General features: G+C 46.5%; 1 protein-coding gene across 2 annotated transcripts in view; it reads right to left on the bottom strand.

The window, feature by feature from the left end:
* Positions 1-493: 493 nt before the first annotated feature.
* The window catches only part of tlcd4b (TLC domain containing 4b), a 67,946-nt gene continuing 44,127 nt past the window's right edge, over positions 494-24,312 (bottom strand). For both annotated transcript variants that reach the window (XM_078234923.1, XM_078234924.1), the window contains 4 exons: positions 19,408-19,466; positions 18,565-18,659; positions 18,362-18,435; positions 494-4,219 (listed from right to left, as the gene is read on the bottom strand). In XM_078234923.1, the coding sequence (XP_078091049.1) occupies positions 3,910-4,219; positions 18,362-18,435; positions 18,565-18,659; positions 19,408-19,466 (538 nt within the window). In that variant the 3' untranslated portion in view covers positions 494-3,909. The remainder of the gene's footprint in view (positions 4,220-18,361; positions 18,436-18,564; positions 18,660-19,407; positions 19,467-24,312) is intronic.

Genomic DNA, 24,312 nt, shown 5'->3' with positions numbered 1-24,312 from the left:
CCTCAGGCCACAGCATTGGCTACACGGAGATGAGAATCCCCAAAATACTGGAACATCAAACACTCGCTGACAATCCAACAGCTGGTTACCTTTACTGACCAGAGAATGTCATCCAGATGCCAGAATTTTCCTTTGCTTTCTTACTGAAGCTGTTTGCTTAGACAGGTAAGGAGAGTGAAGTGCTATTGTCCATCAATCCGCTTTGCTGGAGGCCTAACGCATGTTTTCATAACCTCCAGGATTGGTTTCTAAATGCTCAAAGCTTTCTTCTTTATCCTTCAAGCTTCAGAATTGGTAACCCATGACCCCTCTCTCATTCCCATTGCAAACACTAGCATTGTAGTGTACTATATCCTCCTTTTCCTTTTTAATTTAAAAAAAACCAATTGGGAATATTTATGATGCTTTTGCCGTTTTTAGAGAAGTGGCTATTATTTAAATGATTAAATGTGACAGGTGAGCAAAGCTGAGTGTGCCATTGATTAGTTTGTCTCTTTGAAGTGCGCCATGTTATTGAAAAGGTTGGGAACTGCGAACTAGGCAACCAATTTGTAGAAAAACCCTGATATAGAGTAAAAGAGCAAAGAGGTGATGCTGCACTTATACAAGAAACTAGTTAAGCATCAGCTGGAGAATTGTGTACGGTTCTGGGCATCACACTATAGGAAGGATATGAATGCATTGGAGAGAGTGCAGAAGAGGTCTACACAAATGGTACAAGGGATGAGAAATTTGGGATACATTGGAGAGGTTGGGTCTGTTCTCCTTGGAGGGAAGAAGGCTAAGGGGAGAGTTGACGAAGATGGTCAAAATCATGAGGGATCTGGAGAGACTTTAATTTTCAAATCCTCCCTAGCCACAGGTGAGGTGCCAGAGGACTGGAGGACAACTAACGTGGTACCATTATTCAAGAAGGGAAGTAAGGATAAACCAGGTAATGACATGCCAGTGAGTCTAACATCAGTGGTAGGGAAATTGTTGAAAATGTTTTCGTAAGGATAAAATTCATCCCCACTAGGAGAGGCAAGGATTAATCAAGAATAATCAGCATAGCTTTGTCAGGTGTAGATCATGTCCAATAAATTTGATTGCATTTTTTGAGAAGGTGACTAGGTGTGTAGATGAGGCCAGTTGATGTAGTCTAGATGGACTTCAGTAAGGCTTTTCCACATGGGAGACTAGTCAAGAAGGTAAGAGCCCATGGGATCCTGGGCAATTTGATCCAAAACTGGCACAGTGGCAGGAGGCAGTGGGTGATTGTCGAAGGTTGTTTTTGTGACTGGAAGCTTGTGCCCAGTGGAGTATTGCAGGGATTAGTGCTGAGTCCCTTTTTGTTCATAGTGTATATTATGTGGGTTTATGATCAGTAAGTTCGCAGATGACACAAGAATTAGTGGGGTGGTAAATCGTGAGGTGGAAAACCTTCGATTACAGGGTGATAGAGACGGGTGATCAGATGGGCAGGACAGTGGCAAAATGAGTTTAACCCTGAAAGGTGTGAGGTGATTAATTTTGGGAGGACAAACAAGGCAAGGGAATATACAATGAATGATAGGATGTTAGGAAGTACAGAGGACCAGAGGGACCTTGGGGTGCATGCCCATAGACCCCTAAAAGCAGTAGATAAGATGGTTAAGAAGGCATATAGGATACTTGCCTTTGCTAGTTGAGGCACGGAATACAAGAGCAAGGAGGTTATGATGGAGCTGTGTAGAATGCTCATTAGGCCACAGCTAGAGTACTGTGTGCAGTTCTGGTCACCACACTATAAAAACAATGTGATTGCACTCGAGAGAGTGTGCAGGAAGTTCACCAAGAAGTTGCCTGGACTAGAGTGTTTCAGCTGCAAAGAAAGGCTTGTTATGCTGGAGTTATTTTCCTTGGAGCAGGGAAGGCTGAGGGGGGAGCTGATTGAGGTGTACAATATTATGAAGGATCGGGAGAAACTTCTCGTCTTAGTTGAGGAGTCAATGACATGGGACGTAGATTTAAGGTAAGGGGCGGGAAATTGAAGAAAAACTTCTTCACCCAGAAGGTGTTGGGAAACTGGAACACTCTGCCTGAAAGGACAGTGGAAGCGGGAACTTTCAACATTTAAGAAGTATTTAGGTGAGCACCTGAAACACCCAGTCTACAAGGGTATGGACCAATTGCTGGACAATAGGATTAGAATAGAGAGGTACTTGATGGCCGGTGCAGACACAATGACGATGGGCCAAAGAGCCTCTTTCTGTGTTATAAAATTCTATGTCTGAGTAGAAAGGGAGAAGCTTCCTGCTCGTCAATGGATCCGGAGAGGGCACAGATTTAAACTGATTTTCAGAAGAAGTCATTGTGATGTGAGAGAAAATGTGACTCAGGTCTGGAACGCACTAATTGGAATTGAGACATTCAAGAGGGGATTCAATGATTACTTGAATAATGTGCAAGGGTACGGGGAAAAGGCAGGGCAATGGCACTAAGTCTTGATGCTCGTTTGGAGATGCTTCATCTGCTGGTGCAGACATGATGGACCAAATGGCCTCCTCCTGCACTGTAACAATTCTGCGATAAATTTAGTGTGTTGAGCTGTCAATTGCCACAATTACTGGGACAATTGGATGTGTTTCTGGAGACCAAAGGGACTGAGGGATATGATGAGAAACTGAATAGGAAGAATTGGTCTATGAAAAGGGGATGGGATCTGTTAAGACCAAATAATCAGATAATAGAAATCTTTAATAAATGGAATTGAAATTGCGACACTATATAATTCATTCAAATAAATTCTGGCTCTAGATTCTGTTCTGGGTCCAAACATGACTGTCAGCCATGGTTCAATGCTCACACTCCCACTGCTGAGTCAGCACGTTCAAGAACTCCAGCATATTATCTAGGGTAACTCTCCAGTCCAACACTGATGGAGCTACACTATCAAATGCTGTCTCCTTCAGATGAGATGTTAAACAGAGGCCCTTCCTGTTCCATAAGGTGGATGTAAGAGATCCTGCTACACTATTTGAAGAAGTGCAAGGTTATTCCTGGTGTCTGCCAATATTCAACTTGCAGCCAACACCATAAAAACAGATTACCTGGCCACTATCACATTGCTGTTTATTATAAATACACACACACATTGCTCAAATAGACAACTCTCCAGTATGCACACATCCCTCTCTCTCTCTCTCGCAAACATTTACATACACAGACATGGAAAGAGTGAGAGGGGAAATCAATGAATTCCTCAACTTTAGAGGGAGAATCAGGAGCTGAAACAAATCTGGGTCCAAGGAGGAAAAAGTCTTGGGGGTTCTTGTAATCTGGCATAACAGAGAAAGGCACGAGTGGCACTTGAGAAGATAAAACCGAGTAACTGAGAGAGAAGTACAGCAAAAAAGGAGGAAGCAATAGGCACACTGAATTATGGCAAGTTTCTTTTTTGCTAAACTTTGCAAAAAATCAATCTTAGCCCCAGTGATACGTCCTCTGGAGCCCAAATAACTATCTCCTCAAATCGTGCTCAAGTAGCACAGCCTGGAAGGATGTGCTGAGGCACTTTTATAATTGTTGCTGTGCCACAACCCTTTTTGATCCAGACATTTGCCTGTTGGCACTGGAGAGCTTGGCCCAGCCTCTGAGACACTTTCAATCATGAAGCATTATTCTTATGGTTACAGATAGATGGAAAATCGATGATTAGTTTCTCAGAGTTATTACATGGATCAATTGATACAAATCTACGAATAATCACAAAGTCATATCATTTCCAATTTCCTCAATGTCTTAGTAGCAGTGTTATGTAATGATAATCACAGATTTACTTCAAAAATCTCAAACATAATTGTAAATTCTAAAAAGTGCTGATTTGACATGGATTCAATGATTAAAATTTGAGCAATGAAGATTCATCTTGCAGAACTACTACTTCTGTTAAAAACTCTTACTGAGCTCAGCTTTCCGATGCTTCTGGGATGTAAACAGAATTTTCCAGCACCCTCTGGCAATTTTGTACATCCAGATTGTGTTGAGAATATCCAGAACAACGCTGGAAATGATCCAAGCACACTGTGGCCCGAGGCCCAGGCGGTGGAAGGCTGCAGTCCCAAAGGTAGAAGCCACTTTCAGGTAGTAGGACGGAATCACAGCAATGCGGACAAGGAAGAAGCTGACAGACATGGCGACACCATTCAACACAACCAACCTGGTACTTCTGGGAAACTGTAGCACCTCAAAGAACCACCTGCACTTAAACAAAGAGTACATTATCGTTCAGTGATACACACCTCCCACTGTCAGGGGCCAGGGCCGCACCAGACACACACACACCGGGTCCACACCAGACACACACCTCCCACCACCTGAAGTTGGATATCCTTGCCAAGTTTGTGTGATTGAGTGCCCTCTGTGACCATAATGCTCTAGCCCTGCTCACCATTTAGCACAGTTGGCCGTATCCTTTGATACAGTTGGCCTTACAAAAGGTCATGCCCTTCCAATTCCTGTTATACAGTAAAAGGTAAAATCGCCACAATCCCAGATGACTATAGGCTGTGTCTGCCCTGTGAGGCAGAGAACTGAGTGGTGGTGATTTAACCTGAGGGTCAGCTCACCTTGTGCGAGGGCCAAGGTTGAGAAGGCATGAAAAACCAAACTAGATACATAACCACAGAATTTTCTACAACAGATTCTCTTCCACCCTGGCACAATTACGACTTTCTCCATTTACCCTGCTCCAAGGATCTGCCATCTCATTTCTATATTGCCTCTCTGCAAAATCACTCAATAATACCTTGGGATTCCCAGCTCTACCTCAGCCCTCTCAATCCTTCTACTGCCTCTGTATTGTCAGACTCCTTAACCAACATCCAGTTCTGCATAGGCTTAAACTTCCTCCATTAAACACTGGGAGACTGAAATTGTCGAAGGCCCTTGCTGCAAATTCTGATCCCGAGCACAAATTCCATCCCTTTCCTGGTCACTATCAGAGCCTAATACAAGAACCAGGAGCAGGTACATTGAGCCATTCAATAAGATCATGGCTGGTCTTTGACATCAACTCCACTTTCCCGCAATATCTCAATTTTCCCGATTTCCTTGATGTCAAAAATCAGTCAATCTCAATCTGGGATATATTCAATAATTGGGCATCTATTTCCACCTTCTGGGGTTGAGAATTCCAAAGATTCACAAAACCGAATGAAAAGAAATTTCTCCTCATCTCAATTTATCCTAAATGAATATTTCTCATCAGTATTTACTGTTGAGAAAAGCATGGATGTTAGGGAACTTGGGGAAATAAATAATGATGTCTTGAGGAATGTACGTATTACAGAGAAGGAGGTGCTGTAAGTCTTAAAACGCATCAAGGTAGATAAATCCCCAGGACCTGATGAAGTATATCCCAGGATGTTGTGGGAGGCTCGGGAGGAAATTGCGGGTCCCCTAGCCGAGATATTTGAATCATCAATAGTCACGGGTGAGGTGCCTGAAGATTGGAGAGTGGCAAATGTTGTGCCTTTGTTTAAAAAGGGCTGCAGGGAAAAGCCTGGGAACAACAGGCCAGTGAGCCTCACATCTGTGGTGGGTAAATTGTTGGAAGGTACTTTGAGAGACAGGATCCACAGGCATTTAGAGATGCAAGGACTGATTAGGGACAGTCAGCATGGCTTTGTGAATAGAAAATCATGTCTCACAAATTTGATTGAGTTTTTTGAAGGGGTAACCAAGAAGGTAGATGAGGGCAGTGCAGTTGATGTTGTCTACATGGACTTTAGCAAAGCCTTTGACAAGGTACCGCATGGTAGGTTGTTGCATAAAGTTAAATCTCATGGGATCCAGGGTGAGGTATCTAAATGGATACACCATTGGCTTCTTGACAGAATGTGGAGATGCCGGCGTTGGACTGGGGTGAACACAGTAAGAAGTCTCACAACACCAGGTTAAAGTCCAACAGGTTTATTTGGTAGCAAATACCATAAGCTTTCGGAGCGCTGCTCCTTCGTCAGATGGAGTGGAAATGTGCTCTCAAACAGTGCACAGAGACACAGAAATCAAGTTACAGAATACTAATTAGAATGCGAATCCCTACAGCCAGCCAGGTCTTAAAGGTACAGACAATGTGGGTGGAGGGAGCATTAAACACAGGTTAAAGAGAGGTGTATTGTCTCCAGACAGAACAGCTAGTGAGATTCTGCAAGTCCAGGGGGCAAGCTGTGGGGGTTACTGATAATGTGACATAAATCCAACATCCCGGTTTAGGCCGTCCTCATGTGTGCGGAACTTGGCTATCAGTTTCTGCTCAGCGACTCTGCGCTGTCGTGTGTCGAGAAGGCCGCCTTGGAGAACGCTTACCTGAAGATCCAAGGCTGAATGCCCGTGACTGCTGAAGTGTTCCCCCACAGGAAGAGAACAGTCTTGCCTGGTGATTGTCGAGCGGTGTTCATTCATCCGTTGTCGTAGCGTCTGCATGGTTTCCCCAATGTACCATGCCTCGGGACATCCTTTCCTGCAACGTATCAGGTAGACAATGTTGGCCGAGTTGCAAGGGTAGGTACCGTGTACCTGGTAGATGGTGTTCTCACGTGAGAGGATGGCTTCCGTGTCGATGATCCGGCACGTCTTGCAGAGGTTGCTGTGGCAGGGTTGTGTGGTGTCGTGGTCACTGTTCTCCTGAAGGCTGGGTAGTTTGCTGCGGGGGGGGGGAGGGATCCTGAGTAGTGGGGCTGAAAGTGAGGGATGCATGGATGGGGACTGCAATGCACGGCATTGCAGAGGTGGGGTGGAGCAGGGTTTGAAATGTGTATACTTCAATGCCAGGAGTATTCGCAATAAAGTGGGTGAACTTGCAGCGTGGATCAGTACCTGGGACTTCGATGTTGTGGCTATTTCAGAGACATGGATAGAGCAGGGGCAGGAATGGATGCTGCAGGTCCCGGGGTTCAAATGTTTTAGTCGAAGTAGGGAAGGAGGTAGAAGAGGGGGAGGGGTAGCATTATTGGTCAGAGATTGTATCACAGTGTCAGAGAGGAGGTTTGATGAGGACTTATCTGTTGAGGTAGTATGGGCGGAGATTAGAAATAGGAGAGGAGAGGTCACCCTGTTGGGAGTCTTTTATAGACCTCCTAAAAGTTCTAGAGAGGTTGAGGAAAGGATTGCGGAGTCAATCCTGCTTAGGAGTGAAAGTAATAGGGCAATTGTTATGGGGGATTTTAACTTGACTAATATTGACTGGAATTGTTATAGCTCTAGCTCGTTAGAGGGGTCAGTTTTTGTTCAAAGCGTGCAGGAAGGTTTTTTGACTCAGTATGTAGACAGGCCAACTAGAGGTGAGGCTATATTGGATCTGGTGCTGGGAAATGAGCCAGACCAGGTGCTAGACTTGGAAGTTGGTGTGCATTTTGGTGATAGTGACCACAATTCGGTTACGTTCACCTTAGTGATGGAAAGGGATAGGCATGAACCTCGGGCCAGTGGTTTTAGCTGGGGGAAGGGTAATTATGAGGCTATTAGGAGAGAATTAGGAAACATAGGTTGGACTAGGAGATTACAGGGACTGGGAACGTCCGACATGTGGAGTTTTTTCAAGGAGCAGCTACTGCGAGTCTGTGATAGGTATGTCCCTGTCAGGCAAGGAGGAATTGGTAGGGCTAGGGAACCGTGGTGCACCAAAAAAGTTTCTTTGTTGGTTAAAAAGAAAAAGGAGGCTTATGTTCGGATGAGACGTGAGCACTCGGGTAGTGCACTAGAAAGCTTTAGATTGGCTAAGAGGGAGTTGAAGAGCGAGCTTAGAAGGGCTAAAAGGGGACATGAGAAGACTTTGGCGGATAGGGTTAAAGAGAATCCTAAGGCGTTCTATAGGTATGTCAAGAACAGAAGGTTGGTTAGGGCAAGTTTAGGGCCAGTTATAGATGGCAGAGGGAAGTTATGTGTGGAACCGGAGGAGATTGGTGAAGCATTGAACCAATATTTCTCTTCGGTGTTCACGCAAGGGGACATGAATATAGCTGAGGAGGACACTGGGTTGCAAGGGAGTAGAATAGACAGTATTACAGTTGATAAGGAGGATGTGCAGGATATTCTGGAGGGTCTGAAAATAGATAAATCCCCTGGTCCGGATGGGATTTATCCAAGGATTCTCTGGGAGGCAAGAGAAGTGATTGCAGAGCCTCTGGCTCTGATCTTCAGGTCGTCGTTGGCCTCTGGTATAGTACCAGAAGATTGGAGGTTAGCGAATGTTGTCCCATTGTTTAAGAAGGGGAACAGAGACTTCCCCGGGAATTATAGACCGGTGAGTCTCACTTCTGTTGTCGGCAAGATGTTGGAAAAAATTATAAGGGATAGGATTTATAGTTATTTAGAGAGTAATGAATTGATAGGTGATAGTCAGCATGGTTTTGTGGCAGGTAGGTCGTGCCTTACTAACCTTATTGAGTTTTTTGAGAAAGTGACCAAGGAGGTGGATGGGGGCAAGGCAGTGGACGTGGTATATATGGATTTTAGTAAGGCGTTTGATAAGGTTCACCATGGTAGGCTTCTGCAGAAAATGCAGATGTATGGGATTGGGGGTGATCTAGGAAATTGGATCAGGAATTGGCTAGCGGATAGGAAACAGAGGGTGGTGGTTGATAGTAAATATTCATCATGGAGTGCGGTTACAAGTGGTGTACCTCAGGGATCTGTTTTGGGGCCACTGCTGTTTGTAATATTTATTAATGATCTGGATGAGGGTATAGTTGGGTGGATTAGCAAATTTGCTGATGACACCAAAGTCGGTGGTGTGGTAGACAGTGAGGAAGGGTGTCGTAGTTTGCAGGAAGACTTAGACAGGTTGCAAAGTTGGGCCGAGAGGTGGCGGATGGAGTTTAATGCGGAGAAGTGTGAGGTAATTCACTTTGGTAGGAATAACAGATGTGTTGAGTATAGGGCTAACGGGAGGACTTTGAATAGTGTGGAGGAGCAGAGGGATCTAGGTGTATGTGTGCATAGATCCCTGAAAGTTGGGAATCAAGTAGATAAGGTTGTTAAGAAGGCATATGGTGTCTTGGCGTTTATTGGTAGGGGGATTGAATTTAGGAGTCGTGGCGTTATGTTGCAACTGTACACAACTCTGGTGCGGCCGCACTTGGAGTACTGTGTGCAGTTCTGGTCCCCACATTACAGGAAGGATGTGGAGGCTTTGGAGAGGGTGCAGAGGAGGTTTACCAGGATGTTGCCTGGTATGGAGGGGAGATCCTATGAGGAGAGGCTGAGGGATTTGGGATTGTTTTCGCTGGAAAGGCGGCGGCTAAGAGGGGATCTTATTGAAACATATAAGATGATTAGAGGTTTAGATAGGGTGGATAGTGATAGCCTTTTTCCTCTGATGGAGAAATCCAGCACGAGGGGGCATGGCTTTAAATTGAGGGGGGGTAGTTATAGAACCGATGTCAGGGGTAGGTTCTTTACCCAGAGGGTGGTGAGGGATTGGAATGCCCTGCCAGCATCAGTAGTAAATGCGCCTAGTTTGGGGGCGTTTAAGAGATCCGTAGATAGGTTCATGGACGAAAAGAAATTGGTTTAGGTTGGAGGGTCACAGTTTTTTTTTTTTTAACTGGTCGGTGCAACATCGTGGGCCGAAGGGCCTGTTCTGCGCTGTAATGTTCTATGTTCTATGTTCTAATGGTCTGTTTGAGGTTGCGTGCAAAGGAGGACCAAGCGATTGATAAAGGGAGAACAGTGACCACGACACCACACAACCCTGCCACAGCAACCTCTGCAAGACGTGCCGGATCATCGACACGGATGCCATCATCTCACGTGAGAACACCATCTACCAGGTACACGGTACCTGCTCTTGCAACTCAACCAACATTGTCGACCTGATACGCTGCAGGAAAGGATGTCCCGAGGCATGGTACATTGGGGAAACCATGCAGACGCTACGACAACGGATGAATGAACACCGCTCGACAATCACCAGGCAAGACTGTTCTCTTCCTGTGGGGGAGCACTTCAGCAGTCACGGGCATTCAGCCTTGGATCTTCAGGTAAGCGTTCTCCAAGGCGGCCTTCACGACACACAACAGCGCAGAGTCGCTGAGCAGAAACTAATAGCCAAGTTCCGCACACATGAGGACGGCCTAAACTGGGATGTTGGATTTATGTCACATTATCAGTAACCCCCACAGCTTGCCCCCTGGATTTGCAGAATCTCACAAGCTGTTCTGTCTGGAGACAATACACATCTCTTTAACCTGTGTTTAATGCTCCCTCCACCCACATTGTCTGTACCTTTAAGACCTGGCTGGCTGTAGGGATTCGTATTCTAATTAGTATTCTGTAACTTGATTTCTGTGTCTCTGTGCACTCTCAACTGCCCTCTGAAATGGCCTAGCAAGCCACTCAGTTCAAGGGCAACTAGGGATGGGCAATAAATACTGGCCAGCCAGTGACGCCTATGTCCCATGAATGAATATTAAAAAAAGTTCATTCTGAAACTCGGGTGCTAAATCTGAACAAAGGAAATTGTGAAGGTAGAGGGGGAATTTGGCTGTGGTGGATCTGAGAATATAAAGTAAAAGATTTAATAGTAATGTCCTCCTCCACCTGCGAGGATAGACAGGATAGATTCAGAAAGAATGTTCCCGATGGTGGGGGAGTCAGAACTAGGGGTCATAGTTTTAGGATAAGGGGTAAACCTTTTAGGACTGAGGTGAGGAGAAATTTCTTCACCCAGAGAGTAGTGAATGTGTGGAATTCACGACCACAGAAAGTAGTTGAGGCCAAAAATGTATGATTTTTAAGAATAAATTAAATATAGCCCTTGGGGCTAAAGGGATCAAGGGATATGGAGGGAAGGGGGGATCAGAATATTGGATTTGATGATCAGCCATGATCATAATGAATGGCGGAGCAGGCTCGAAGGACCGAATGGTCTACTCCTGCTTCTAGTTTCTATGCTGCCTCAAAAAGAATATTATTGCCACAGAAGGAGTTCACCAGACTTGTTCCAGGGATGGCGGGACTATCTTAGAGAGATTGGACAAACTGAGCCTGTATTCTGTAGAGTTTTGAATGATGGGAGGTGATCTCATTGAAACCTGCAGAATACTTAAAGGAATAGACGGTAGATGTTTAATGGATTATATGGATTTTAGCAAGGCGTTCGATAAGGTCCCCCATGCAAGGCTTCGAGAAAAAGTGAGAGGGCATGGGATCCAAGGGGCTGCTGCCCTGTGGATCCAGAACTGGCTTGCCCAAAGGAGGCAGAGAGTGTGTATAGATGGGTCTTTTTCTAAATGGAGGTCGGTCACCAGTGGTGTGCCCCAGGGATCTGTTCTGGGGCCCTTGCTGTTTGTCATTTTTATAAATGACCTGGATGAGGAAGTGGAGGGATGGGTTGCCGACGACACGAAGGTTGGTGGGGTTGTGGATAGTCTGGAGGAATGTCAGAAGTTACAGAGGAACATAGATAGGATGCAAGACTGGGCGGAGAAGTGGCAGATGGACTTCAACCCAGATAAATGCGTCGTGCTCCATTTTGGCAGGTCAAATGGGATGAAGGAGTACAATATAAAGAGAAAGACTCTTAGTACTGTAGAGGATCAGAAGGACCTTGGGGTCCGGGTCCATAGGACTCTAAAATCGGCCCCGCAGGTGGAGGAGGTGGTTAAGAAGGCGTATGGCGTGCTGGCCTTTATCAATCGAGGGATTGGGTTTCGAAGTCCGGGGATAATGATGCAGCTATACAAGACCCTCGTCAGACCCCACTTGGAGTACTGTGCTCAGTTCTGGTCACCTCATTACAGGAAGGATGTAGAAATTATTGAAAGGGTGCAGAGAAGATTTACAAGGATGTTGCCTGGATTGAGTGGCATGCCTTATGAGGATAGGCTGAGGGAGCTCGGTCTTTTCTCCTTGGAGAGACGTAGGATGAGAGGAGACCTAATAGAGGTATATAAGATGTTGATAGGCATAGATCGGATGGACTCTGAGGCTTTTTCCCAGGGTGGAAATGGCTGCTACGAGAGGACACAGGTTTGAGGTGCTGGGGGGTAGGTACAGGGGAAATGTTCGGGGGAAGTTTTTCACACAGAGGGTGGTGGGCGAGTGGAATCGGCTGCTGTCAGTGGTGGTGGAGGCAAACTCAATAGGGACTTTAAAGAGACTCCTGGATGAGAACATGGGACTTAATAGGATGGAGGGTTATAGGTAGGCCTAAAAGGTAGGGATATGTTCGGCACAACTTGTGGGGCCGAAGGGCCTGTTTGTGCTGTAGTTTTCTATGTTTCTATGTGGGTAAGATGTTTCCCCTGGTTGGGGAGTCTAGAACCAGGGGCATAATTTCAAAAAAAGAGGGTTGCCACTTAGAACGGAGATGAGGAGAAATTTCTTCATGCAGAGGGTCGTGAATCTTTGGAATAATTTACCCCAAAGGGCGATGGAAGCTCTATCATGTTCAAGACAGAAATCGATGGATTTCTAGATACTAAAGACATGAAGGGATATGAGGGTTGTGTGGAAAAATGGTGTAGTAGTAAATGATTGTCCATGACCTGTTGGAATGGTGCAGCATGCTTGAGGGGCCTAATCCTACTCTTAGAATAGAATTGAATAGAATAGAATCCCTACAGTGCAGAAGGAGGCCATTTGGCCCATCGAGTCTACACTGACCATGATCCCACCCAGAACCTATTCCACAACCCCAAGTGTTTACCCTGCTAATCCCCCTGACACTAGGGTCAATTTACCATGGCTAATCAACCTAACCCGCACATCTTTGAACTGTGGGAGGAAACTGGAACACCCGGAGGAAATCCACGCAGACACGGGGAGAATGTGCAAACTCCACACAGACAGTGACCCAAGACTGGAATCGAACCCAGGTCCCTGGTGCTGTGAGGCAGCAGTGCTAACCATTGTGCTACCGTGCCGCCCTCATGTTCCGATTCTTGCAATTCTCTACTTACATGATGTGAACTGATTTAAAAAGAGGAAAACACTTATCAGAGTAAATGGTGAGAATTATTCTGAAATATTAAATTAGTACAAAGTGAAAGCAGAATGGGCAGAGTATGTTCATCGAAGTCCCTATGCCTGGGGTCGTGCCCCTGTGCCTGGGGTCGTGCCCCTGTGCCTGGGGTCGTGCCCCTGTGCCCGGGGTCGTGCCCCTGTGCCCGGGGTCATGCCCCTCCAGCCCCTGTGCCTGGGGTCATGCCCCTCCAGCCCATGTCTGGGATCATGCCTCTGTGTCCAGGGTCGTGCTCCTGTGCTTGGGGTCGTGCCCCTCCAGCCTCTGTGCCCAGAGTCGTGCCCCTGTGCCCGGGGTCATGACCCTCCATAGAATCATAGGAAAGTTACATCATGGAAAGAGGCCGTTCGGCCCATCATGTTTCACCATCCAAAAAAGAGAAAATGTAGAAACTAGCAGCTCATTTTAAACCTATTTTCAGCATTTAGTTTGCAGCTATGCAGGTGCCAGCATTTCAGATACAGATCCAGGTACCTTCTAAATGAACATCTCAGTCTCAACTACTAACTTAGGCAGCGAATTCCATACGCCCATCACCCTCTCGGTTAAAAGATTTTTCCTCACATCCTTGTAATTTTTATAAATGACTTAGAGGAGGGGGCTGAAGGGTGGATCAGTAAATTTGCTGATGACACCAAGATTGGTGGAGTAGTGGATGAGGTGGAGGGCTGTTGTAGGCTGCAAAGAGACATAGATAGGATGCAAAGCTGGGCTGAAAAATGGCAAATGGAGTTTAACCCTGATAAATGTGAGGTGATTCATTTTGGTACGACTAATTTAAATGTGGATTGCAGGGTCAAAGGTAGGGTTCTGAAGACTGTGGAGGAACAGAGAGATCTTGGGGTCCATATCCATAGATCTCTGAAGGTTGCCATTCAAGTGGATAGAGCCGTGAAGAAGGCTATAGTGTGTTAGCGTTTATTAACATGGGGTTTGAGTTTAAGAGCCGTGGGGTTATGCTGCAACTGTACAGGACCTTGGTGAGACCACATTTGGAATATTGTGTGCAGTTCTGGTCACCTCACTACAAGAAGGATGTGGAGACACTGGAAAGAGTGCAAAGGAGATTTACCAGGATGCTGCCTGGTTTGGAGGGTAGGTCTTATGAGGAAAGGTTGAGGGAACTTGGGCTTTTCTCTTTGGAGCGGAGGAGGATGAGAGGAGACTTGATAGAGGTTTATAAAATGATGAGGGGGATAGATAGAGTGAACGTTCAAAGACTATTTCCTCGGGTGAATGGAGCGGTAACTAGGGGGCATAACTATAGGGTTCATGGTGGGAGATATAGGAAGGATGTCCGAGGTAGGTTTTTTACTCAGAGAGTGGTTGGGGTGTGGAATGGACTGCCTGCAGGGATAGTGGAGTCAGAAACTTTAGGTACATTTAAGAAGCTATTGGATAGGCACATGGAGTACTTCGGGATGATAGGGAGGAAATAGCTTGATCTAGGTTTCAGACAAAGCTCGGCACAACATCGTGGGCCGAAGGGCGTGTTCTGTGCTGTACTGTTCTATCCTCTCTAATTCTTTACCAATCACCTTAAATTTAATCTCCTCCCCCCCCCGCTGGTATTTGACCCCTCAACAATGGGGAATAGGTCTTTCCTGTCTACCCTATCTCGGCCCCTTATAATCGTCAGCACCTCAATTAAGTCACCTCCACTTGCTCTGCTCTAAGGAAAACAACTCCAGCTTATCCAAACTTCCTCATAGCAATTTTCAAACACTGCCACCATTCCTGTAATCGATTAAATCAGTAGCGACTGAATTAAGTCAGCAGGTGTGACTGAGCCAGTCTTGGGATGACATTGAAGTCCCCCCACCCAGAGTACATTCTGCACCCTTGCCACCCTCAATCCTTCCTCCAAGTTGCATTCAAAATGGAGGGGAGTGCTAATTATCAGCTGAGGGGGTGGATGGCAAGGTTCCCTTGCCCATATGCCATGAGGCTTCATGGGCCTGGAATTAATGTTGAAAATTCTCTGGGCAATCCCTCCCAACTGTATACCTACCACCACCTCTGGCAGGATCTGGCAACTGGGAACAGGTCTTTGCAGGAATGTCTACAGCGAAGCCGCGGAGGGGGCATTCAAAAAGGAAATGGGGAGAGTACAGGTTCAACAAGTTCCCTATGGGGGAAATGTAGGAGCAATAAATTCAGGGAACCCTCGATGTCGAGGACAATTCAGGACTGGAAAAGGAAGAAGAGAAAGGCTTTAGTAAATCCAAAGGGGGCAATTCAGCCCTGTTTAAATTGAGTCTGTGTCTTTATATGCCCTGTTTGTGAACAGAATTCCCACTCAGCTGAAGAAGGGGCTTGGAGCTCCGAAAGCTTGTGTGGCTTTTGCTACCAAATAAACCTGTTGGACTTTAACCTGGTGTTGTTAAACTTCTTACTGTGTTTACCCCAGTCCAACGCCGGCATCTCCACAGGGGGAGAAGTGCCAGAGGACTGGAGGAGGCTAATGTGGTTCCACTTTTCAAGAAGGGTGATAGCAATGAACCAGGAAATTGGAGACCATTGAGTCTCACGTCAGTGGTGGGAAAACTATTGGAGAAAATTCTGAAGGAGAGAATTAATATTCACTTGGAAAGGCCAAGGATTAATTAGGGATGGTCAACATGGTTTTGTCAGAGGGAGGTCATGCCTAACAAATTTGATAGAAGTTTTTGAAAATGTGATCGAGTGTGTGGATGAGGGCAGTGCAATTGATGTAGTTTATATGGATTTTAGCAAAGCCTTTGACAAGGTCCCACATGGGAGACTGATTGAGATGGCTGAAGCACATGGAATTCAGGGAAACTTGGCGAGGTAGATTGGAAACTAACTTAGTAATAGGACGCACAGGTGGTGATACAAGGCTGTTTGAGTGACTGGAGTCTGGAACCAGTGGCATATCACAAGGAAATATTTAACGAATGGCAGGACACTAGGAAGTTCAGAGGAACAGGGAGATCTTGGGGTAATTATCCCAGATCTCTGAAGGTAGAAGAACAAGTGAACAGGATAGTTAAGAAGGCATAAATGAGTTGAGGCATAGAGTATATCAGCAAAGAGGTTATGGGAGCTGTACAGGATGTTGGTTAGGCCACAGCTGAAGTAATGTGTGCGGTTCTGGTCACCTCGCTATGGGAAGGATGTGATTGCAGTAAAGGCGCACAGAGGAGATTCACCAGGATGTTCCCTGGGATGGAGCATTTGAGATATAAGGAGAGACTGGATAGGCTTGGATTATTTTCTTTAGAGCAGAGAAGACTGAGGGGGACATGATTGAGGTGTGTAAGATTAGGAGGGATATGGACAGGGTGAGTAGGGAGCAGCTGTTCCCATTGGTTGAGGGGTCAGTCACGAGGTGGCATAGTTTTAGGGTGAGGGGCAGGAGATCAAAGGGGAGTTGAGAAGAAATCTTTTCACTCAGAGGGTGGTTGGAATCTGGAATGCACTGCCTGGGAAGGTAGTGAGGCCGGAAACCTTACAAAGTATTTGGATGAGCACTTGAAATATCATAACATTCAAGGATATGGGACAAGTGCTGAAAAATGGGATTTGCATAACTTCAGTGGTAGTTATTGTCAGTGCAGACTCGATGGGCTGAAGGGTCTTTTTTGTGCTCTATGACTCTACTGGGTCTGTCCTGTGGTGGGACAGGACACACCCAGGGATGGTGATGTCTGGGATATAGTCTATAAGGTATGATTCTCTGAGTATGACTATGCCAGGCTGTTACTTGACTAGTCAGTGAGACAACTCTCCCAAGTTTGGCATGTGACTAAGGAGGATTTTGCAGGGTCAATAGGGCTGAGTTGCAGTTATTGTTTGCCAGTTGGTTCACCCAGTTTCATTCCTTTTGAGATTTGTTCGCAGTTTGACATAACTCAGTGGTTTGCTGGGCCATTTCAGAAGGCCTGGAAGAGTCAACCACATAATTGTGGATCTGGAGTCACATGTAGGCCAGAGGACGTAAGGATGGCACATTCTCTTCCCCTGTGTTTTTTTTACAATAATCATCAGCGGTTTCATTTTATTTTTAATTTCAGATTTTTCATTGATTCTTTTCATAGTATCATAGAATGTACGGCACGGAGACAGGCCCTTCGGCCCAAACTGGTCCGTGCCGACCAAAAAGCCCATCTAAGCTGACCCCATTTGTCTGCATTTGGCCCATATCCCTCTAAACCTTTCCTATCCATGTTTTATTGAATTAAAATTCCTCCACTTGCTGTAGTGGAATTGGAACTTGGGTCCCCAAAGCATTACCCCGGCCAGGTCTCTTCATTATTTATCCAATGACAATTCCACCATGCCACTGCCTCCTAAGCTTTCTTTTTCTGTTTTATCTTGCCCTGTATGGCGCTAGGTAACCAGAGGATTCTAGATTTGGCAGTACTATCCCTTTTCTTTGTGGGGACATGTCTACACTGTGCCTGTAGAATTTCACTGTTGGATGCCTCTCATTGATTTGACATTATTTTCTTTTCGAGTTGCTGTATTCAGTCCACTTTCACCAGTTCACCTCAGCCTAGTAAAACTCGTCCTCACCCAATTTAGAACTACTGTTCTGTTTCCTTTTCCGTAATGCTAAATCTAACAATATTATGGTCACTATTTCCAAAATGCTCCCTTGCTGCTAATTCATCTACTTGCCCAGCTTCATTTCCTAAGACAAATCTAAAATTGTGCCCCATCTCATCAGCTAAAAAAATTCTCTTAAATGCAGTTCAAGAATTTTTTGACTTCACACTCTTTGTATCCCGATTAATATTAGGGTAGTTGAGGTTTATAACTATTACTGCTCTACTGTTTTTGCACTCAGAAATTTGCCAACATATTTCTTCTAACTCCCTTCCATTATTTAGGGTCTGTAGTAGTTCTAGCAGTGTGGGTGTTCTTTTGTATTTCTGAGTTCAACCCATATAGCCTCATTCGACACTTCATTTAGTATATTATCCCTCCTCACAACTGTAATTGATTCTTCAATCAATAACACTACACCATTATCTTTTTTATCCCCCTCTGTAACCTGTCTGAAAACTCTATATCAATGGGTCCATTAGAGCTGCCATTTTTGCCCCTCTTTAAGCCAGGTTTCCAATATAGGAATGATATCAAGCTGCCTTGTGGCTATTTGTGCTCTCAACTCATTGGCTTTATTTGCTATACTCCTGCATTCAGATATATACAAAGACTGGAAGGTCATGCTCCTCCAGATTCTGTACCTGGAGCTGTGCTCTTCATTTACCCCACCTTGGGCCATGCTCTCACCTTCCTCCCCCCAGGGCGGTGGCATCTCTACTCCCTGTACCCCCGGGGTCATTCCTCTGGACCCAAGTGGTAAACTTGGAAAGACGATGTGCTCCAAAACCCTTTACTTACCGCTGGTTTACAAAGGGCGTGGAAAGCTCTGCAATCAGACGGAAATTTGCAAAATAAGGAAGGAGGCCTCGTGCCTGTGAAGGAGAACCAATGGGATATAAATGATCTAAAGCAAGCATGGTATTAGAAAATTGTAGAAAATCTTGGTTTTGTTCCTGAACCTGCCAAAGATTGATGATGATAGCTGCCAAGCCGCGACTTACCAGCACATACTGGTATGCATAGAGCGCTGCCAAGTGGTGACTGATGAAAAACCTGTCCCCTAATGTCTTCCAGTGTCGGAGGAGAAGCAGTAAATCTGCAATGAGAGCAAGCGAGTGAGGTGGGAAAATCCAGCAATGAGTGAGAGTGCAAGGTGGGCAAAGCTAGCAGCTAAGAAGATGCAAGTATACCAAACAATCCCTGCTTCTGGGTCAGCTAATATACAACTTACTGATCTAACACCCATAGTGGATGGGGCAGTGTAGAAGGAGCTTTACGCTGTATCTAATCCCGTGCTGTACCTTTCCTGTGAGTGTGTGATGGGGACAGTGTAGAGGGAGCTTTACTCAGCATCTAACCCTGCGTGCTACTGTCCTGGGAGTGTTTGATGGGGACAGTGTAGAGGGAACTTTACTCTGTATCTAACCCCATGCTGTACCTCTCCTGGGAGTGTTTGATGGGGACAATGTAGAGGGAGCTTTACTCTGTATCTAACCCCGTGCTGTACCTGTCCTGTGAGTGTTTGATGGGGACAGTGTAGAGGGAGCTTTACTCTGTATCTAACCCCATGCTGTACCTGTCCTGGGAGTGTCTGATGGGGACAGTGTAGAGAAAGGTTTACTCTGTATCTAACCCCTTGCTGTACCTATCCTGGGAGTGTTTGATGGGGACAGTGTAGAGGGAGCTTTATTCTGTATCTAATCCCATGCTGTACCTGTCCTTTGGGGAAAATGGCAGCAGACAAAATAATGAAGAGCTGTGAAAGTTGGGAAAGATTTGCTGATGAGGCAGAATGAAAGTCAACTGTTCAAATCCTGGCTGGGAGTTTGTTCTGGAATACTCACCATTAATCAAGTAGCCTGAAGCGATTGCTATATTAACCTTCACTAACTTGGGATCCCCCCTGTAAAACACAAGAGGAAAGGCTTCAACAGTTTCAATTGCTGCTCAACACGGAATCAGCAAGATTCACGCCAGCAATTCTCCAATTCAGTGATCACAGGATGTGGTAACGGGTTAGTCAGAGGTCACAGAGCATTGATTGGGTTAGTTACAGATTCTGTGTCTGCTGCATTCGGAGAGTCATGATGTGGAGATGCCGGCGTTGGACTGGGGTAAACACAGTAAGAGTTTTAACAACACCAGGTTAAAGTCCAACAGGTTTATTTGGTAGCAAATGCCATTAGCTTTCGGAGTGCTGCTCCTTCGTCAGATGGAGTGGAGCAGACCTGGTGGACGGGAAGACCTTGTGGGGCATTTCGTGTAGTCCTCGGGTTAGATCGGTGGATAAAGTAATGCAGAATAACATGGGGGATACGTGTAATCACAGTTGAATCTCTGAGTGTAACCTTTAGTTGGAAGCCACGCAGAGTAAATTGGAGACAGAGACAGTTGCTCGGAAAGATGAAGCTGTGAAAAGTGGGTTTTAACAAACAGACGATCAAACAAATAAAGGAAGAGAGTATTGAAGATGTAGGGTGTAAGAGACAAATGTAAATTCCAGTAGTGAGAACAGAACTTTAAAAGAGGCAGTATTCCTGGAAGAAAAATAGCAGTGAATTAAACGATCGGGACGCCAGAGGAATTATTTCCCCTTCAAAACCTTCAATTCCACCTCCGAGAATCAAGGTTTAATATAGGTATTTAAAATATGTGAAAATTTTCTGTAAAGATAGAAATAGATGGTGGGGGCCAGGGGGTAAGAACAGTATGTTTAAATAATCTACATAAACAGGACTGATTCTGTTTGCAGGGAGCTGGAATTCCATGTGATCTAAATCTGATTTAAAAAATAAATAGACCAGTGGAAGCAGTGGGGTGTCCCCGGGTCCAGCGGGGCGTCCCCGGGTCCAGCGGGGCGTCCCCGGGTCCAGCGGGGCGTCCCCGGGTCCAGCGGGGCGTCCCCGGGTCCAGCGGGGCGTCCCCGGGTCCAGCGGGGCGTCCCCGGGTCCAGCGGGGCGTCCCCGGGTCCAGCGGGGCGTCCCCGGGTCCAGCGGGGCGTCCCCGGGTCCAGCGGGGCGTCCCCGGGTCCAGCGGGGCGTCCCCGGGTCCAGCGGGGCGTCCCCGGGTCCAGCGGGGCGTCGCCGGGTCCAGTGGTGTCTCCGAGTACAGTGAGGCGTCTGAGTACAGTGAGGCGTCTGAGTACAGTGAGGCGTCTGAGTACAGTGAGGCGTCTGAGTACAGAATCATAGAAACCCTACAGTGCAGAAGGAGGCCATTCGGCCCATCGAGTCTGCACCGACCACAATCCCACCCAGGCCCTACCCCCACATATTTATCCGCTAATCCCTCTAACTACGCATCTCAGGGACAATTTTAACCTGGCCAATCAACCTAACCCGCACATCTTTGGATGTGAGGCGTCTGAGTACAGTGAGGCGTCTGAGTACAGTGAGGCGTCTGAGTACAGTGAGGCGTCTGAGTACAGTGAGGCGTCTGAGTACAGTGAGGCGTCTGAGTACAGTGAGGCGTCTGAGTACAGTGAGGCGTCTGAGTACAGTGAGGCGTCTGAGTACAGTGCCCAGGAAACGGGGTAGCTATGGCCACAACTTGGAGAGGAAGGGGAATGGGAAGGAATGTTCCTGATCGATCAACCTGAGCTTCTCTGTGTACAGAACTTGGGGGCGGGGAGCGGGGGGGAGGTGGGGAAGGAGACACATTCCCATTTTAACAATCAACTGGCAACATTCCGAGAATGTTAGAGAGATTGGGAACTTTATGAAATTGATTTCAGAAATATTTCAGCAATTATTCTCAGAACTAATCATGATTTATTTTCTCGTTTCCTTCTCCTCTTCTGAGGTGCTGATGGTATCTGAGGGCAGTCCTTCAAGGGGCCAATCAGTGAAGTTAATGAGGAAGGTTGTTTCCCAGTTAGCTCAATTGAGAGTCTGCAAATCTGGCTCTCAGAATCGTGGGTTTGAATTCTAAAGTGGGTGAGAGATGGTGTTGAAACTGTTGATTTCACTCATGAGACTAAATGCTCCATTCAGAGCACGAGTTAAATTCCAGCAGGAACTGAGAGTAACTGTTTGCCTCTTACAGCAGAGTTAATAACTCAGCAGAGATCAAGCACTGGAGCAGGAACCATGCTGATTCCGGAGTCACTGGTGAGTACAGCGCTCTGCATCACCCGGAGTCACTGGGAGTACAGCGCTCTGCATCACGTTGATGTGGATGTGGTATAGAGTAAGGAGGTAAAGTTGGAGTTGTATAAAGCATTGGTGAGGCCACAGCTGGAGTACTGTGTACAGTTCTGGTCACCTCACTATAGGAAGGATGTGATTGCACAAGAGCGGGTACAGAGGAGATTCACCAGGATGTTGCCTGGGATGGAGTATTGGAGCTATAAGGAGAGACTGGATAGGCTTGGATTGTTTTCTTTTGAGCAGAGAAGGCTGAGGGGAGGACATGGTTGAGGTGTATAAGATTATGAGGGGCTTGGACAGGGTGAGCAAGGAGCAGCTATTCCCATAGATTGAGGGGTCAATCGTGAGGAGGCGTAGTTTTAGTTTTTGAAGTTACTGTTTTAGAACATAGAACATTACAGCGCAGTACAGGCCCTTCGGCCCTCGATGTTGCGCCGACCAGTGGTACCAATCTAAAGCCCCTCTAATCTACACTATTCCAATATCATCCATATGTTTATCCAATAACCACTTGAACGCTCTCAACGTTGACGAGTCCACCACTGCTGCAGGCAGGGCATTCCACGCCCTTACTACTCTCTGAGTAAAGAACCTACCTCTAACATCTGTCCTATATCTCTCACCCCTCAATTTAAAGCTATGTCCCCTCGTGCTCGCCAACACCATCCGAGGAAAAAGGCTCTCACTATCCACCCTATCTAATCCTCTGATCATCTTGTATGCCTCTATTAAGTCACCTCTTAACCTTCTTCTCTTTAACGAAAACAACCTCAAGCCCCTCAGCCTTTCCTCATACGATTTTCCCACCATACCAGGCAACATCCTGGTAAATCTCCTCTGCACCCTTTCCAACACTTCCACATCTTTCCTATAAACGTAATCGAATTGTGGTCACTGTCACCAAAGTGCTCACCTACCTCCAAATCTAACACCTGGCCTGGTTCATTACCCAGTACCAAATCCAATGTGGCCTCGCCTCTTGTTGATCTATCTACATACTGCGTCAGGAAGCCTTCCTGCACACACTGGAGAAAAACCGACCCCTCTAAAGTACTCGAACTATAGCTTTTCCAGTCAATATTTGTAAAGTTAAAGTCCCCCAGTACAACTACCCTGTTACTTTCGCTCCTATCCAGAATCAACTTTGCAATCTTTTCCTCTACATCTCTGGAACTTTTCGGAGGTCTATACAAAACTCCCAACAGGGTGACCTCTCCTTTCCTGTTTCTAACCTCAGCCCAAACTACCTCAGTAGACGAGTCCTCATCAAATGTCCTTTCTGCCACCGTAATGCTGTCCTTGACTAACAATGCCACACCTCCCCCTCTTTTACCACCTTCCCTGCACTTACTGAAACATCTAAACCCTGGAACCTGCAATAACCATTCCTGTCCCTGCTCTATCCATGTCTCCGAGATGGCCACAACATCAAAATCCCAGGTACCAACCCATGCTGCAAGCTCACCCACCTTATTCCGGATGCTCCTGGCGTTGAAGTATACACACTTCAAACCACCTTCCTGCCTGCCAGTACACTCCTGCGACTCTGAAACCTCATCCATGACCTCACTACTCTCAACCTCCTGTACACCGGAGCTACAATTCAGGTACCCACCCCCCCTGCTGAATTAGTTTAAACCCTCCCGAAGAGCATTAGCAAATCTCCCCCCCAAGATATTGGTACCCCTCTGGTTCAAGTGCAGACCATCCTGTTTGTAGAGGTCCCACCTACCCCAGAAAGAGCCCCAATTGTCCAGGTATCTGAATCCCTCCCTCCTGCACCATCCCTGTAACCACGTGTTCAATTGCTCTCTCTCCCTATTCCTCTCCTCACTATCACGTGGCACGGGTGACAAACCAGAGATAACAACTTTGTTTGTTCTAGCCCTAAGCTTCCACCCTAACTCCCTGAATTTCTGCCTTACATCCCCATCCCTTTTCCTACCTATGTCTTGAGTGCCTATGTGAACCACAACTTGGGGCTGGTCCCCCTCCCCCTTAAGGATATCGAAAACACGATCCGAGACATCGCGGACTCTGGCTCCTGGGAGGCAACACACCAACCGCGAGTCTCTCTCGTTCCCGCAGAGTCTCCTATCCGTCCCTTTAACTATGGAGTCCCCAATGACTAATCCTCTACTCCTCTCCCCCCTTCCCTTCTGAGCCACAAGGACAGACTCTGAGCCAGTGACCTGTACACCATGGCTTATCCCTGCTAAGTCCCCCCCCACCCAACAGCATCCAAAAGTGTAGTATCCCCAATTTCTACTACATTTCTTGTTTCTCCCCCCACTTGGACGGCTCCCTGTACCTTGGTGCTGTGGTCAGTTTGTTCATCCTCCCTTTCCCTCCCCTTCTGAGCTGCCGGGCCGGAGTCTGCGCCGGAGGCACGGCCACTGTTGCTTCCCCCAGGTAGGCTGCTCCCCCCAACAGCACTCAAACAGGAGTACTTATTTTTAAGGGGCACAGCCACTGGGGTACTCTCTAGTACCTGACCTTTCCCCTTCCCCTTTTCAACCGTGACCCACTTGTCTGTCTCCCGTGGCCCCGGTGTGACCACCTGCCTGTAACTCCTATCTATCACCTCCTCATTCTCCCTAA

Source organism: Mustelus asterias, chromosome 19 (genome assembly GCF_964213995.1).
Source record: "Mustelus asterias chromosome 19, sMusAst1.hap1.1, whole genome shotgun sequence".
Classification (NCBI taxonomy): Eukaryota; Metazoa; Chordata; class Chondrichthyes; order Carcharhiniformes; family Triakidae; genus Mustelus; species Mustelus asterias.
The sequence above is the reverse complement of the archived record's forward strand: the minus strand, read 5'-3'. Positions and strand labels throughout refer to the sequence as shown.